Source organism: Camelus ferus, chromosome 19, assembly GCF_009834535.1.
Source record: "Camelus ferus isolate YT-003-E chromosome 19, BCGSAC_Cfer_1.0, whole genome shotgun sequence".
In the NCBI taxonomy this organism is placed as follows: domain Eukaryota; kingdom Metazoa; phylum Chordata; class Mammalia; order Artiodactyla; family Camelidae; genus Camelus; species Camelus ferus.
Window position 1 is genome coordinate 20,073,620 of NC_045714.1, and position 16,011 is coordinate 20,089,630.

Below are 16,011 nucleotides of genomic sequence, written 5' to 3' on the forward strand. Positions count from 1 at the left end.
CTGGTGTTAAATGTGGCTTGTACACTGCGCTGTGGGGAAGCAGACCAGGCAGAGTAACATAGGTGGAGCCGCCTCCCTGCACAGCTCCACCTTTGTTTTTAATTTGTATTCATGGGAAGTGCTTGCTTTCCCCATATTTACCAAGTTCTTGGCCTTCACCTCACCTGTTGTGATTCAAAGACTTTTTTTCCTCCTCCAAATTATTTATTTGACAAAGCGGTATGCCAGTCTGAAAAATACAGAAAGCTTAATTTCTCAGAATCCTTCCAAGAACATTTCCAGCCTCCTTTCTCATTCCATTCTAGTTAAAACGTATTATGCCAGACACTTGTAAAGGGTTTACAGGGATTTAATATTCTCTAACAACCTTATGGTGATGTTCTATTATCCCCCTCTTACAGGTGAGGAACTGAGGTACAGGTTTAAAGAAGGTAAATGGCTAAGGCACAGTTTGAATCAGAAAGTTTGAAGCTAGAGCTCTTGGTTTATGCAATCTCTAGCATACATACATCTGTTACCTACAAGGTCCTCTCCCACGTGGTTTTCTTTTCATACCTTGGACTGATTAACATACCTGTTACTCAGGAGGCAGTGTGAGGGCTACATGATTATATCTGCCTGAGCTGACCTGAAAGGTGGAGTTGTATGAAAAGAATTAAAGGACATGTTGAATCTTAGCGAAGACTTTGGTAGTGGTGGGGATTGTGTTGCTGCTTTGTTCTTAGCTGGATGTTTTATCATGCAGAATTTCCCATAGTGCACCCCGTGAAACCCAAACCGCTTTATCTAAAAATGGTGGTTAGCAGTTACTTCTTTTCTTCACAGACCACGCTCCCCACGTTTCAGAGCCCAGAGTTTTCTGTCACACGGCAACATGAAGACTTCGTGTGGCTACATGACACTCTTATTGAAACTGCAGACTACGCCGGGCTTATTGTAAGTGCATTTTGGAAAATCAGAAAACTGCTGAAGCCAGTTTCTTCTATCTTGCTCTTCATTTTGTTTCAAGAAACTTAGCCGCTTTTTGTAATAGACTGTGAAGTTAGTCTGACTTCATCAGTCAACTAGAGTGTATGTTAACTATTACTGGTAAAGTTTAAAGTATATGAAAACAGCGTTACAGCTACAAGATGAAGCATAGTCCTACACTCTACAGTATGACTGTCAGCAGTTCCGTGGTTCACAAAGTCCTGTCTGCCTTTAGGTTTGGCATTTCTCTGGCATTTCCTTTCAGGCATCAAGTGGAGTGGATTTCCATTGGTGGTGGTGTACACCGGACTTCTCAAGTACAGTCTGCTGAAGGAGTAAAGGAGGCAGTTATCCTTGTGCCCTTGAGGGTTAATGCATGGCTGCAGGGAAGAGACTTAGCTGATTTTAAAGGAGAGATAAATGTGGCTTGTCCTGCCAGGCCAACTGAAGAATCTGGCCAAAAAATTGAAATTAGTACTGAAGCTTGTATTTAAGAATGTTCACTCAGAATTAGAATCTCTTGATTATCCTCTGGAATAAAAAGTACTTGTAAGCCTAGAGACTATAATCTTGACGGTACCTGCATTAACTGGCTTCATTTCAGCACTTATTGTAATATGTAAGTTAAACTAACAGCCGTAGCAGGATAAACTGTCAGAGTCAAAGTGAGTGCCTGGATGTAGGGAGAATGGTTCTTCTAAATGGCCAAAAGGAATAAGGTTAAGAGAAAAGCAGGAGTTGGTTTTTAGACAGCCCCACTGGGCTACCTGCCTCCTGTGCACAGGCACCAAGTTGGAACTTCACTGGGGGCAAGAGGGCTCACGAGTCACTTGCCTTTGCTGCAGATTCCGCCTGCGCCCACGAAGCCTGACTTTGATGGCCCTCGAGAAAAGATGCAGAAACTGGGAGAGGGCGAAGGGTCTATGACCAAAGAAGAATTTGCCAAGATGAAGCAAGAGCTGGAAGCGTAAGTGGATTTTCTTGATGGGGCTCTGTCTTTGGAGAGGAGAAGTGGTGATGTGTACAGAAGTAAGAATCTGACAGTTAAATTTTTCTAAGTATGACAGTTAATTCGTTGCCTAGTTGCTGTCTTCTCGAACTGCATTTTGCAGAGTGTGGGTGAGGGGGCGTGGTCTTTGTACTGCTAACACTGGATAGACTGTTTTTCTCTGTGTAGACCATGCTTGTCATGGAATGTTGGTCTGGCATAGTGATGAACTAAACCTTTGTGTCTTTATATATAAATAATTCTTCAGGCTACTGACAGTGTACAAAACTTTCTTCCTTGAAGTTTGTTGACTGAAGTATAGTTGACACTAGATTGCAGTGAATGCTGTTACAAAGAAGCATTCTAATAAAACCCATATTGATGGCTTGAAAGAAGTCCAGCTCTGCATAAAGCATACTTTAATCTGGCTGTAATTATTTCAAAGAAAAATGGACTCTCTATCTTGTATCATAGTTGGAGGTTTGCATTAAAGTTTATTATGAAACCTTCCCTGCACTTCTTTATCTCGGCCCCCTCCCTTCTTCATCAGTGTATTGGGTTTCAGGTGTGCATTTCAGCAGTCCCAACAATGCTCTGCTCCAGGCCTGTGTTGTCCAGGGCCAGGGCTCACGCACCTCCGGTACTGAGTAATTCAGCGTGCACTCGAATGCCTCTCATGACAGCTCTGAGGACTCTGAACACAGCAGACTCAAGTTAGGAAATTCAGTCATCTTTAACGTATAGATGGAGATAAAGCCACTTTGTCCTTTCTGATAGTTCCAAGGCTTAGTAGACTCAGTGCTGGGTACATGGCTGCAGAATTAAAGGGTTTTCATTGTGTTAAATGTTCTGTGGGTGTGGGCCTTGCTGACATGCTCCATCAACTTCAGTTACATCACTTTCCCCTTCCGTGGCTATTCCACAGATGCCAAAATGAGAACTGCCGTATTACCTATGTAGATACTAAGTTATGCCAAGATGCTTTGGGTCCAGTTCAGGTGTGTGCATGGCTGCAGGAGCAGCTCGGTGGTGGTCACAGGAGCAGAATCTCTCAGCTAGCTGAGCCAAGCCAACCAAATGCCTTGTGCGCTTCTCTTTCAGTGAGTATCTCGCTGTCTTTAAGAAGACTGTCTCTTCCCACGAAGTCTTTCTTCAGCGGCTCTCCTCTCATCCTGTTCTCAGTAAAGATCGCAACTTTCATGTTTTCCTGGAGTATGATCAAGATGTAAGGCATTTTTATTTCATTTCCGTGATCTGGTTAAAATGTACACAAGAATATACTTGATATGTTTTCTGAAAAGTTGACTTTCAGAGTTGAGTTTCAACGCGATGGAAAGCTTTTAGATGTTGTTCTTCCCACCCCCCAATAGATCAGAAGTGTAAGACAGTATCAACATAACAGAACAGTAATTCTACTGAGAATTTAAAGCCACTAAGGCTTTGTGCCTTGATAGTTTTTCAAAAACATCTAAATCACACGTTCAGAATTACAACCTGTGTTTAGGTTAGCTGTTTATTTAGTATTTTGGATCTGCTAGTTAAGATGGAATGAGGGGTGTCTTATGTATGTCCCTGTACTAGTAGTGTCCTGGAGTGTGTGCAGGACTTGATGAAAAAGGTACACACCATGAACTGTTCTGCTTTTTCTTCAGCTGAGTGTTAGGCGGAAGAATACCAAAGAGATGTTTGGTGGCTTTTTCAAAAGTGTGGTGAAGAGTGCTGATGAGGTCCTCTTGTCCGGAGTGAAGGTGAGTGGCTCTGAGCTGCTCTGGAAAATTCTTCTTGTCATGTAAATAGGTGACCTCTTACTTCTTCAGAACAGGTATCTGTGAAATAGTTGGCACTAACTTCTCAAAATTATAAGTAATTTTTTCAAATTTTGGTTATTTTCATCTACTCATTGAACTTACACTTATTTTCCCAATATCCTGTTCTTTCCCAGGAGAGGGGAAAGGAGGCTTCCTACACTTAAAGGGGACACTTTTCTACACTGTTTCCTACACTCTTCTGTAAGGAGAGAGGTTACTCAATTATTTTAAAAAGAAAATTAGCTACAGACCTGTGTTTCATGCTGTTCTCCAGAGCTGCACTGTCTCTGGCTAGCCCTGGTTGCACGTGGCGGTTGAGTACAGTTAACTGATGTAAGTAAGGACCCGAATTTAAAATTTTATTTACGCACTGGATTGCAAGGACTTGATATGAGGGAAAAAAACAAAACCATTAGAAGTAATTTCACCGGTTTTTTTTTTTTTAAACTATCATTTAAACTATTTTGTGGCATAATTTCTGTACAGCAAACTACACATATTTCAGATGTACAATTTGTTGAATTTTGACAGGCGTATACACCTACAAAACCATCACCAAAATTTTAATCACTCCCCAAGAAGTGCAGATTTTGAAATAAATCCATGAGAGAGGCTCATGTATTTCTGTTGGACAGTGCTGATCTAGAACATCAAATAAATATACGAGGCTCTTCTCTCCTCATACGGGTGATTTGTTTATTCTCTTCTTAGCCCTCCCTCCCTTTTTAACTGAGCTACCTTAGCAGTTACTGTCTGGTGTCTGACTTTGCCACTTGAGGGTTTGAGTAAGGAGCCCAGGATATAGGTGCTGATAAGAGAGGGCGTTGTCAGAAATTTGCAAACTCTTGGGCCATCTCTGTGGCACAATTGAAGGTGTGCAGGGCTGTCATTATACCTGTGCGTTGCCGGGGGTTTGGCAGCCCTGGCCAGTGCCCACAGGATGCCAGTGCTGCCTCTCAATCTGGAATCAGCCAGATTCGCAGATGCGGGCATCCAAGGTGAGAGCAGTCCACCAGGCAGAACCACTGCTCTAGTGGACTTGCCAGATGTTAGAGCGGATGCCCGAGTTTGACCCGGCTTTGCTACACGGCTCTTTGAAATGGTTCTCCTGGGTGGGGTGGGGCATTCTCGCTGTTGACATTTTCTGCCAGCATTTCATTTTTGCTAATCTTGGATATGAAATGGCAGTTTTATAAAACAAAATTGTTACTTGTATTTCCCTGGTCTTTAGAGGTTAAACTTCTTATGCGTAAGCTTATTTAATGTTTTTTTCTAATATAAAATACATACTGGTATTCTTAGAAGTTTTGCTGCTTTAATGTCTTTTTTCCTTCCATTTAGGAGGTAGATGACTTCTTTGAGCAAGAGAAGAATTTCCTCATTAACTATTATAACAGGATCAAGGATTCATGTGGGAAGGCTGACAGAATGACCAGATCTCACAAAAGTAAATATCTACCCACTAGCCACTTACCTTTGGGAACGCGCCAGCTCCCTTCATGTAAAAAGCGCTGTCCTTGTTCCCGCAGATGTCGCGGACGATTACATCCACACCGCAGCCTGCCTGCACAGCCTGGCTCTAGAGGAGCCCACAGTCATCAAGAAGTGAGTCTTTGTTGGAAGGCGTTTTCACTAATCCCCTAATCGAAAGTGTCGGGTGGTACAATTAAAAGTGTCACGAGTGATGACTGCGTAGGTTCAGCTTGGCTCTTGAGTGCAGGCTCACTGAAGGGGGACTGGTCTCCAGCACCCACATCTTACAGACCTTCCGAGCATAATCACCTCTAAGACGTTTGTCTGGGACTCAGGGCACTTCCATGGCAAACGTGGTAGCTGCTGTCAGAGCCTTTATTTCTGTCACTTACGTGTGTCTGTTTCTTGTTGATTATTTTGATTTTGGAGTTGTCTTTGAGTGAAGTTTGCTCTGTGTGTTATGGCAAGTGGTGCTTTCTTTTCTTGGAAATACTGTGGACTGACTTGAAGAGGTTTGGTGAAGGTGGCCGTAAGGATGCAGTCGTTGCTCAGTCTGATCTCTGAGTTTTTCCGTTTTTCCGTTCTGGTTATTCCTAGTGTGAGAAGGTATAGTCCTCCATATCCATGGGATCTGCATCTGTAAGTTCAAACAGCTTCACGTTGAAAATACTTAATTCCAGAAAGTTCCAAACTTCAAGGAAAAGCTTGAATTTGCTGCACGTCAGCAACTATTTGCATAGCATTTACGTTTACTTTACTATTCACGTAGCGTTTACTTTTTAATAGGAGTGTAAGTAACCTAGAGATGATCTAAAGGATACAGGAGGGTGTGCATGGGTTATGTGCAAATGCGCCGTCTGTATAAGGAACTTGAGCCTCTGGATTTTAGTGTCTGTGGGGCAGGGCCGGGGGCCACCCTTGCTCTTACCGTGGATGGAGTGTTCTCCTTACACCTAGGCTTGGTGTAACCGGGGGTGGTATTTCAGGTTTCAGAATGGAAGTCGGGCTGCTGTAGAACCAAGACGAAGTAGTAGCTCGTTTATGGCTTAGAACCTGACCTCATTTACCAGTCTGGGGACACGGGTTCTCATGCAGCACGGCTGAGGGGCCCTGAGAGAGGCGGATGCCCATGAACACGGCACGTGACTGCGCTCGGTTTTCTTCTCTGCTAGATCGGGGACGGTTGTGATAAAGGCTCTGCTTTGATAAGTTAATTCTAAAGCATCATGGGCTAGGACTCCTGAATCTACCTTCATGTCATTGATAAGATCGTATTTTCTGCATGATTTAAGACCTTAAGCCAGAATCGTGTATATTTTCAGGTACCTGTTGAAGGTTGCCGAGCTATTTGAAAAACTTAGGGTAAGGATTTTTATGTTGGTTTTCGTATGTATTTTATGGCCTGTAGACTTCTGCTTAGATGGTGACCTTTAACTTTTTAACAGAAAGTAGAGAGTCGAGTCTCCTCGGACGAGGACTTAAAGCTGACGGAGCTCCTCCGATACTACATGCTCAACATAGAGGCTGCTAAGGTAAGACGGGCTCTTGGATCCTCCCTGCCGTGACCCAGCAGAGATATGGTGATACACACTGTCCTCTTTGTTAGGAGTGAAGGAAGATGGGAATCAGGATTGTTCATAATTAATAATGTAGGTGGTGTCAACCTAAATAAAGAGGTAAACCGAGGGAAGCGCGAATTCTTGGAAATAGTTTGTTCAGGAATTGCAGTTACGCAGGAGAGTCCATTGAGGGTTTGGGGTGGGCTGTGTTATGGGCAAGGGGTGCGGAGAGGAAGAGTCCAGGCAGTAAGTTCTTTGGCTTGAGGGTGCTGGTCCCAAGCTGGCTGACAGGTCGTCATTAGTGAGGAGATAAGTCTTGGACGTCAGGCGTTTATGGGAAATCAGTCCTCAATTCTTAAGTCCCGTTCTGAGGGTGCGTTGTATGTATCCTCGAGTCCCATTTTAGATGGAAGTTTTTTCACAGTGATGTGCATTTTTGTGACCTTGTGCCCTTAGTTTGTATTGCTGAGGAGCAGCAGGGCTAGTGCTGAGTAGACAGAATAGTTTGGGGGATTATGTTAACAGAGGTAGACATAACTGGACCTATGCCAAAGGGGCTGTTTCAGTCATTTTTATATGAAATACAGTAAATCAGGCAGCATATGAAATTAAGCAGGGAAAACACCTAATGGGAAAATGGCATCGGGAAGTAGAAATTCATTCTTTTCCTCATAGTTTAGTTTTATTTGAAGTAATTTGTCTTTTGACATGTTTTCGTTGTGTAACATATTTGGATGTCTTTAATGCACGTTAGTCTGTATCTTCTACAGTTTATCTTCTACTCTTACAGACTTAAGAGCTGACGATGCACTTTTTTGAGTATACGCAGAAGTAGACATAAATTGTATGTCTATCATGCACATGTGCCCCAGAACTTCTGTTTTAGATACTGAGGTCACTTCTGCTTTGCCCTGAGATCACAGAGGCTGTGTTTCAGGTTAGGTGCTCAGGGTGGGCCCTGAGGCGGGATTGGCGGGGTGATGATGTTTTACCACCTCCTTGCCCAGTTGCATTCTAGCAGCATCACTTGACTCACTCAGCAGCAACTGTGTGTGTTCTGATACACAGTGATTAATTTTCTGAAATTACTTTTGTTTATTGACTCAACTAGGGAAAAAGTCCTTTGTATTCTTGATCCACATAAAGAATTCTGGAAAGGCTCTCAACAATGCATTAAGAATGACTGTTCCCAAAATAAGTTTAAAAAATACAAAAACAACAGAAAACCAAAAAAGGAAAAGAATTGCTGTTCCCAGCCTAATTTTGATACTTAAAATGGTGGGGGTAGGTACATGAGATGGTTGCCTCTGACCTATTTTAGGCTGTGTGTTGCACGGTGGTACTTGGTCTGTTTTTTAGAGTACTTCATACATTTAGTCTTCCTGTTTTGTTCTACAGATTTTTCAGGATAGGTTTAACTGTGTATCATACTTAATTTTCTTCCCAGGATCTCTTATACAGACGCACCAAAGCCCTCATTGACTACGAGAACTCAAACAAAGCCTTGGATAAGGCCCGGTTAAAAAGCAAAGACGTCAAGTTGGCTGAAGCACACCAGCAGGAATGCTGCCAGAAGTTTGAACAGCTTTCTGAGTCTGCGAAAGAAGGTGGAGCGGGGTCAGACCCCTCCTTCCTTTCTGCTTTTTATTTGTAGATAATTTCAAGCTCAGAGAAGTTGCATGAATGGTACTGAGAGCAGCCCTTCGTCCTCTGCTGGGAGTCACCTTGCTGACCACAGCTTGTCACTTGGGCACACGTACCCCCACTTGTGTTTTTTATAAACATATCCGGGGGTTTCTTTGAACCATTTGAGATGAATTTGTATGTTTCATGGTCTTTTTATCCCTAAAAACTGATAGTGCAGTGACCAGCTTCTGTGAACTGGTGACGGTGCAGTCTGCTGTCTGCATTCTCGTGCTTGTGCCAGTCATTTCCTGCAGTCTAGGATTGCGTTTAGTTACCATATCTCTGAAGTCTCCCTTAATTTGAAAGGAACCTACCTCAGCTTTTTTTTTAAATAACATTTGCCTTTTTGAAGATAATTTCTTTTTACGAGTAGAATGCGCCTCATTTTTGATTGGTCCATTTCCTTGCAGTTGGATTCTGGTTCGCATTGCCAGCAGAATACTCCATAAATAATGTGTGCTTCTTAGGGCATCATGTGTGAGGTCATGCTGTGTTCACCTTCCCCTCGCTTTTGGTGTTTTGATTACCCAGTCGGGGGGGTCCAGTTGATTTCTCCACTGTGTATGATACCTTTCCCCCCATGCCACCGACTGGCAATCTGTAGGGACAGACCGTCCTACTCTTGGTCATGCTTTGTCCTAGATTCAGCCTGTTGGTGATTCTTCCCAGAGCCGACCACGAGCAGCTCCCCTCCTCCAGCTCGGCGGGCCCTTCTCCAGGGCAGCGCTTTGTGCTGTCCGCTAAGCACAAGCCTTCCCTTCTCTCCTGTATTTATCATCTTTATTAGAGTCAGATTCCTGTCTTCAAAAAATTTTTAGACTCATGACTATACTATTATTTTGGTGTTCATACTGTCCAGACTTAGCCAGTGCAAGTGCCTTTAGGCTGGTGTGTCCTTATGACACCCCATTTTTTGAGACTAGAAAGGAGTTTATTAGGGTGCACTGCTGTAGACAGCAGTGAGTCACACAGACTAGAGGTGCCTGTGTGAGCCCCGAGGGCTTTGCACAAGTCTCTGACTGGTTTGTAGGTGAGGTAAGAGATTGAGGGTCTGTGAAGGGCTGTAGGGTTTGACTGATAAGGTGTGCTGATAAGCGTGAGCTATTGTGAGATTACCTGGGGCTGTTAGTTTGATGGGGAAACACGCCCAATAAAAAATGTACTTTATCTGTTGAGAGATCATAGACACATCTGAGAGCCCAGGAATGGGTGGGTCGTTGGACTTTGAAGGACATCAGTGGGCCCCACAGTCCCCCCTGACAGATTGGCAGTGACAAATCAGGGGCGAAGGTCTCATTCCATATCTACTTCCTGCTGAACTGTGGGTGTAGTGCTGTCCCTGACTGTTACGGGGTCCTGACAACCCTGCATCCTTAAAGGTGGGAGTGGTAGGAGACCCCAGTGGATGGCACCTGCATATTTTTGAGCAGTTGGATGTTCTCTGCCAATTAATCTTGGACCTTTTTTACTCCAGCCCTGGAAATTGCTGTTTCTTCCAGGAGCCCAGGTTCTTTTTACTTAGGGAATAATAACAGGATTGAGGGCTCGTTGCTTCTGGGGTGCCTCTGCTTCTAGACCCTTCATCTGACATTGAGGAAATGCAGGGACATGGGCACATGCACATTGCTTCACACACTCAGGAATTGCGAGTCTGCGATGAGGACTCAGTTCTAGTCCACATCCACAGGGTTCGTTCTTGCCGTCCACCATTCTAGAGTAAGGGGCTTTTCATGTGTAGTTTACCTTTATTAGGAGATGGTGGATCATTTTCATTGAACACAAGTGTAAAAGAGAGTCTTTTACTTAGAAGATCTCACTGCCCTGTAGTTCTTGGGGGCCATGGAACACACCAGAGCAAAAAGTAAAGAATGTATCTTCCAGAATGTGAAGGTAGATTACAGTGGGACACTATACTTGATTTACCTTCAAAACTCAAGTTTTCGTGCAAAATACCCCTCTCATTTTAACACTTTACCACCCCCCCACCCCACCCCCCCGGCAAAGTCCAGGCATATTGAGTAGAGTTCTGCCCCTTTGTCTTGGCTTGTGTCTGTTCAGGACTACAATGCCTTGATGTAAGGAACAGCTTCTCTGTCAAATCTTTGCAGATGGTTTGCAGACGTGCTCATGTGGCTGTTCTTTGGGTTCTTTCAGAGAAACCACCTTCTTGCTGCCCTATACTTAAGTCAATTCTGGCCCTTTTTTTTTAAAGCTAATTTAAATTTACAAGGAAAAGAACACTTCAAAAACTACCGAGTTAAAGTCTTCTATAGGCCAAAATTTAGTGGCTCTGGTCTTTTTTTAAAAAGAAAAACCACAAAGCTTTAAAACGGTTCCTGTTTAGGCATGTGTTTATTGCCTAAGGTCTGTCCCTGTGCTGTTTGATTGTTTCTTCTTTATTCAAAGAGGCGTGAGTGTACGATATTTAGAATACTGAGGTTATTGGGCGTTTGGTAGAAGTTGAACAAGTACGTGGGCAGGCGTCACGGGAGGCAGTGGGTTAGCTGGAGTCCTGGTCCCAGGGGGAGAGGAGGAGCGCTTACCCTGATATCTGGCAAGACCAGCCTAATGTATCCAAGGTACTGTCACTAACTTCATTATACATTGTTTCTTTACTTTTTAACGTGGCTGTTTGTGTTGTTCCTGTCCTAATGGACGAGGTACAGGAGGTAAGCTGGCTCCTGAGTGCCCTGGAGCGGCAGCTTAAGCCGAGGGAGGGTTTTGATCAAAGGCGTGCTGATGAAAGCTGCAAGGCAAGGAGCTTAAATTAAGTTCACAAGTTTGCAGAAGGAATTGGAGGGAGTTAGTGCATTTTTTTGGTTTACCCTAATTTCTAATAGTACATTAATCCTGAATTCTGATGGTGGCAGTAGGAAAGGATAGACCTGAAGGTGGCATGTCCTGTAGATCTTACCACAGAAAAGCTGGACACGAGAATTGCAGTTTTCAGAGCTTAAAAATAATCCATTAAAAAAGGTCACTGGTGCAGGCACGTTTGGCTCACTACTCCCTTTCCCACGCTCCACAAGCATCGATTCCTAGAGGTCAAGGGCAGGTCTGCTTGGCTCGATCCTCCGGGTAGTCAGTGGCCATACTGGGATGGGGTGGTGTCCATATACCGTGGCAGGCACATCATTAGTGTCCTGGTGTGTGCTCCCTTCACAGAGGTAATAAAAATGAGAGAAAAAATTAGTGTACCAGAGCTCTGGAGGTCATTTTATTTGTGAGAATGATATTTGGAAGTTAAAGATGAAAATTGTTCACCTTTTCTTGGTAAACTTTGTTTTGTAGAGCTTATCAGTTTCAAACGAAAGAGAGTGGCAGCATTTAGAAAGAATCTAATTGAAATGTCTGAACTGGAAATAAAACATGCCAGGGTAAGTGTTACCTTCAGATTAAGCCAACAACTTTTGGGTTTTTTTACCCCGAGTGATTTCCCAGCTCACTATTCCAGTGTCATCAAGCAGATGGGGTTTGCTTTGCGGTTTTAATCCCCTGTGATGTGGGTGGGAGCCACTCGCTGGAATATTTTTCTCCACTGCAATCCTAGAATCCATAATGTCTTGATGAAGTGCCCTGCTTTTTGAGAAGCGCACTCCTGGTGGCGGTTACCTTGCTTCCCCCTCCCAGGTCCTCACACTCAGAAAAACCTGCCCCAGTAATCCGGGCGCGTCCGCTGCGGCACCAAAGCTCTCGTCACTGTCTGGAGTTTTCATGGAAAACAACTTCTTTTAAGTAGATTGTTTTCTACTTTGCTAAATGTCTTCTGATACTAATTTTCGTTAGAAAAAAAAAAGGAAGAGAATCTTCCTTACATGCATCGTGTGTATAGCATGATTCAGCCCAGAGACGCTGGAACACAGTGGCGCCCTCTGAGGGAGCTTTTATGGGTGTTGGCTGCCCGGGCCCACTCACTCGGTTCCTGGGCATGGCTCTTTTGGTGATTGGGGGGGCAGTAGACAGTGAACCCCAGGGTGCTGTCTGGTTCAGGGCAGTTGGGTCACTGTCACTGGCCGTCAGCATTAGTTAAAGCAGGAGGCCTTTGAACATTTGTTGTGTATTTTGAATTCCTTTGTTTTAGCTGCAACATAGACATTAACTCCTTGCCTCTTAAGTCCTGCTATGTAAGGCCTTTTAAATTGGAGTTTTCAAGTATCACTTATGTATCATTTGTATATAATGTTCATAATCTGAGTATTCTAAGTTTTCTGAGCTCCTTTAAAGCGAGAACTTCGTAGAATATTTTGTGCAAAGTCTTATCTGCGTATGTATCATCTGTAATTTCATTTATAATCTCACTCATAACTAATTTTTAGCAACTTTGTATCCAGTCTTTCCAAAGCCTTCAACTTAAAAGAACATCAGGTTTATATTACAGTTAGATTAAGGCGCGTAAGCAGGATTGATGTGACTGCATTAGGAGCACGCCGGGGCGTGTGGGGTGTGGGTGCTGTGGCGGCATTCTGAGAGGGCAGAGCTTCCTAACGTGAAATTGGGGTGAGGGGTGTGGGTTTTGGTTCGGTTGTTATTAGTGAAAAGCACCGGCTCTTGTGAAAAGCTGGTTTGAGGTTAATTCTTACAGATAATAGGAAACCTTGGGCCCTGGAGCGCGCGCTCACTGGCCCACCTCGGCTTCTGTCTTCCAGAACAGTGTCTCCCTCTTGCAGAGCTGCATTGACTTGTTCAAGAACAACTGACCTTCCTCTTCTCTGACGGACGCGAATGTGAGGAGAGCGGCCTCGCTTGCACTCAGATCATCACCACAGAAGATTTACTACCTTTGACTTGAGTTTAAAATTATGTGGATAAATACTTTGATTTCTAAAGATCTTAACGCTTAACCCATGTTTTAAAATGTTTCTGTTGCATGCTACTGGGACATAACAGATCTTTTCCTTACGCATTTAGTACCTCAGAGTGGGTAGCGTCTGAATCCTGGGTTCTCTAGTTTGTCTTCAGTCATTAGGAAAGTGGGCGAGAATCACGTGCCTCCTGGCGGCGAGTGTAAGCGATTGCCTGGCACCTGTTTCATGTGCCCGTGTCCCTGCAGACCGGTTACTGTAGGATAGGTAGGTGCCGTTACAACAGAATTCAGCTACTTGTTACAGGTAACAGACATTCCATCCCTTCATTAGCTGGTTTCCTCCCTCCTCAAGGGTCTTCAGTCACCTCAAGTTGTCTGTACTGTTACAAGAGCAAGACAGATCTCGTCTTTACGTACACCCTTTGCAGTTCCATCTTTGTAGCTGGAATACAAATATTTGAGGGGAGAGAAACATTCTAAGGGTGTAAGAAGAGGAATGTGGCCTGCTTTAGAAGGTGGCCAGATCTACAGCAAGATGTGAACCCTCCTTAATGGTAGTGGGGGGGCGGTATTTGTTTTGTGTTCGGACTTTTTATAAAGTACATAATAAAATGATAAACCATGTTCTACAGTGGAGTGTTTTTGTGGAAAACAAGGCTAGATGTGCCCGAAGACTGCAGTTGCAGCTAAGCTTTGGGGGTGGGAAGGGCTTTGGCATTTCTGCCAGGAGTTGTCCTGGCCTCTGTTCTAACCCTAACGTCTCTGAAGACCACAGGCCGGTTTTTCAGGGTCTGCCTGTCCCATCATTGGTGACTGAGCCTCAAGGTGGTGTCTGCCAGGTTTTCTCCTTGTGAAGTTTTACTGTGTTTTACTTTGTAATTAACTGTTGGGAAGATACATTGAGGCTATATAAAAACATTTATCCACTGGTTTTAGCTTCTGTTCTTGTTTTAATCAGTTGTAACTGGTGTGAGGGTTGTAAAACACTGATTTTGAACACCATACAGAACCTTTTCTTATACTAAACTGATGTTGAAGACTTGCTTCCCCAGCCTGTCAGTTACAGTAGCTAAAATTTACTAAACAGGTAGCTTCTCTTCATGCTACGTGTTTGGGAAGCATGGTGCAGGAAATGAGTGGGTTTAAACATACTTGTAGCCCCAGTTTGGGTTCCTACCCGCGTGTCTGTCTTGCTTACCTGTCACCCCTGTATTCCCCATAGTAGCCCCAGTGGTTGGGGTGGGCGACTTCTAGCGTACCTGGGTTGCAGCTGCTCCCCGGGGTTCCGGCTTTTGGCTCATCTCACTTCAGGGCTTGACTGGGGGCACTGCATTTGGACTGGGTCTGTTGCTGGATGTCAGGTGGCTGGGCTGCTGGGCCCCAAGTCCTGTCCCTGCTTGCCTAGTGGCTAAGGGGGCCCCCGTTCCGAGCTGGACAAGTCGAGTTGCAGCAATGCTTTAAACTGGTGCCCCTGAGGTTAATTTTATACCAGGGGCCTCAAATGTGTGTGTTTACTTTCTGCTGGTCATTTATGAAACTCCATGGGGTTCGGGGTGGGTGAGGGGTGTTTCAGCCCTTTCCTTGTCCTACCCATCTGGGTCAGTGGAGCCATTGCCACCTTTGTGCAAACCTGTGCTCTGTCCCTGGGGAGCTAGGTGAGCTGGCTGGAGAGGTGGCCAGCCCCTGACAGGCTGTGTGGACTGGATGCCGTGCAGCTTGGGCTGCGTGTCCCAGGGAAGCAGCATGCAGCCTCGGCAGAAGGGAAGCCGTGGGAGGAGCTACAGCTGCCGAGGCACCTTCCAAGATGCCGGTGGGCTTAGAGCATTCTACAATGGTTTCCTTAAAGCCAATAGGTGAATTGGGGCCACTTGAGTGATGTGGGAGGCTTTGTTGGGGTGTCTTTGTCTTAAAGCTTTAACGATAGTGTGATAGGGTGTTGAGGATTGCTTGGGGACCTGACAGCTAGTGATCCACACAGCCATGTATCTGCCTTTTCCCTAAGGGAAGGTGAGGGGGTGCAGGTAGGCAAGGGAAGACTCCCCTCTGCTCTGTAAAGCTTTGGTAGGAAATTGAAGTTACTTTATGTCTTTGTTGTCAGTGGTAACAGTGCAAGCAGTGGGCCCGCCCTCCCCATGTGTTCGCTTGCCCTACCTTCATTTCTCTAGGTTAGTTTCCTCGACCCTCGACCATCTTTTGCGGTGCATTTGAGATAAGGCCCTGACTCAGCTCTGTAAGGGGTGGTTTCTGTTTGGAAGCTGTTTCCAGTAGGCAAGGAAGTCATCGCCCTGCACTATCAGCCTTCTGTCTGTAGGGGGCAGAGGTACCCAGGGCAGCTACATGCCTCGTGGAGGCTCTGGGTGCAACTGAAGCGGGAGCCTGGCATTCCTGCAGAGTTGCTCGAAGGATCATTTTGTAGCAGGAAGAGAAACGTCTTGGGATCTGAGATTGCAAGTTGTTCCAGATGGTATCTCCCCAGACCAGCTGTCCTTTCCAGGGCTCACATGGGCCTTGTTCCTGGTGACCCCAGACACAGCCTCTTGCTGAAGCTGCTCCTTCTGTTCTGGGCCTGGTGTCAAACAGCTGTGAGGTAGTGGGTTCAGAGCCGGGCCATGTGACATGTCTGGAAGGCAGGCAGGGAGCACCACGGCTGGGCGGGTACGGCTGGGAGCTGAAAGCGGAGCCTGCCCATCCCTGCCCCCGACCCGCCTGGACAGATACAGGGCT

General features: G+C 45.0%; 1 protein-coding gene across 3 annotated transcripts in view; it reads left to right on the top strand.

The window, feature by feature from the left end:
* SNX5 (sorting nexin 5) overlaps positions 1-13,918 on the top strand; it is a 24,177-nt gene extending 10,259 nt beyond the window's left edge. For 2 of the 3 annotated variants that reach the window (XM_032461780.1, XM_032461778.1), the window contains 11 exons: positions 826-936; positions 1,815-1,936; positions 3,059-3,182; positions 3,610-3,705; positions 5,107-5,212; positions 5,295-5,370; positions 6,561-6,600; positions 6,684-6,770; positions 8,245-8,404; positions 11,775-11,860; positions 13,130-13,918. In XM_032461780.1, coding sequence (XP_032317671.1) covers positions 826-936; positions 1,815-1,936; positions 3,059-3,182; positions 3,610-3,705; positions 5,107-5,212; positions 5,295-5,370; positions 6,561-6,600; positions 6,684-6,770; positions 8,245-8,404; positions 11,775-11,860; positions 13,130-13,180 — 1,059 coding nt within the window. In that variant the 3' untranslated portion in view covers positions 13,181-13,918. The remainder of the gene's footprint in view (positions 1-825; positions 937-1,814; positions 1,937-3,058; positions 3,183-3,609; positions 3,706-5,106; positions 5,213-5,294; positions 5,371-6,560; positions 6,601-6,683; positions 6,771-8,244; positions 8,405-11,774; positions 11,861-13,129) is intronic. The other variant, XM_032461781.1, reaches the window with a different exon arrangement.
* The last annotated feature ends 2,093 nt before the right edge of the window (positions 13,919-16,011 follow it).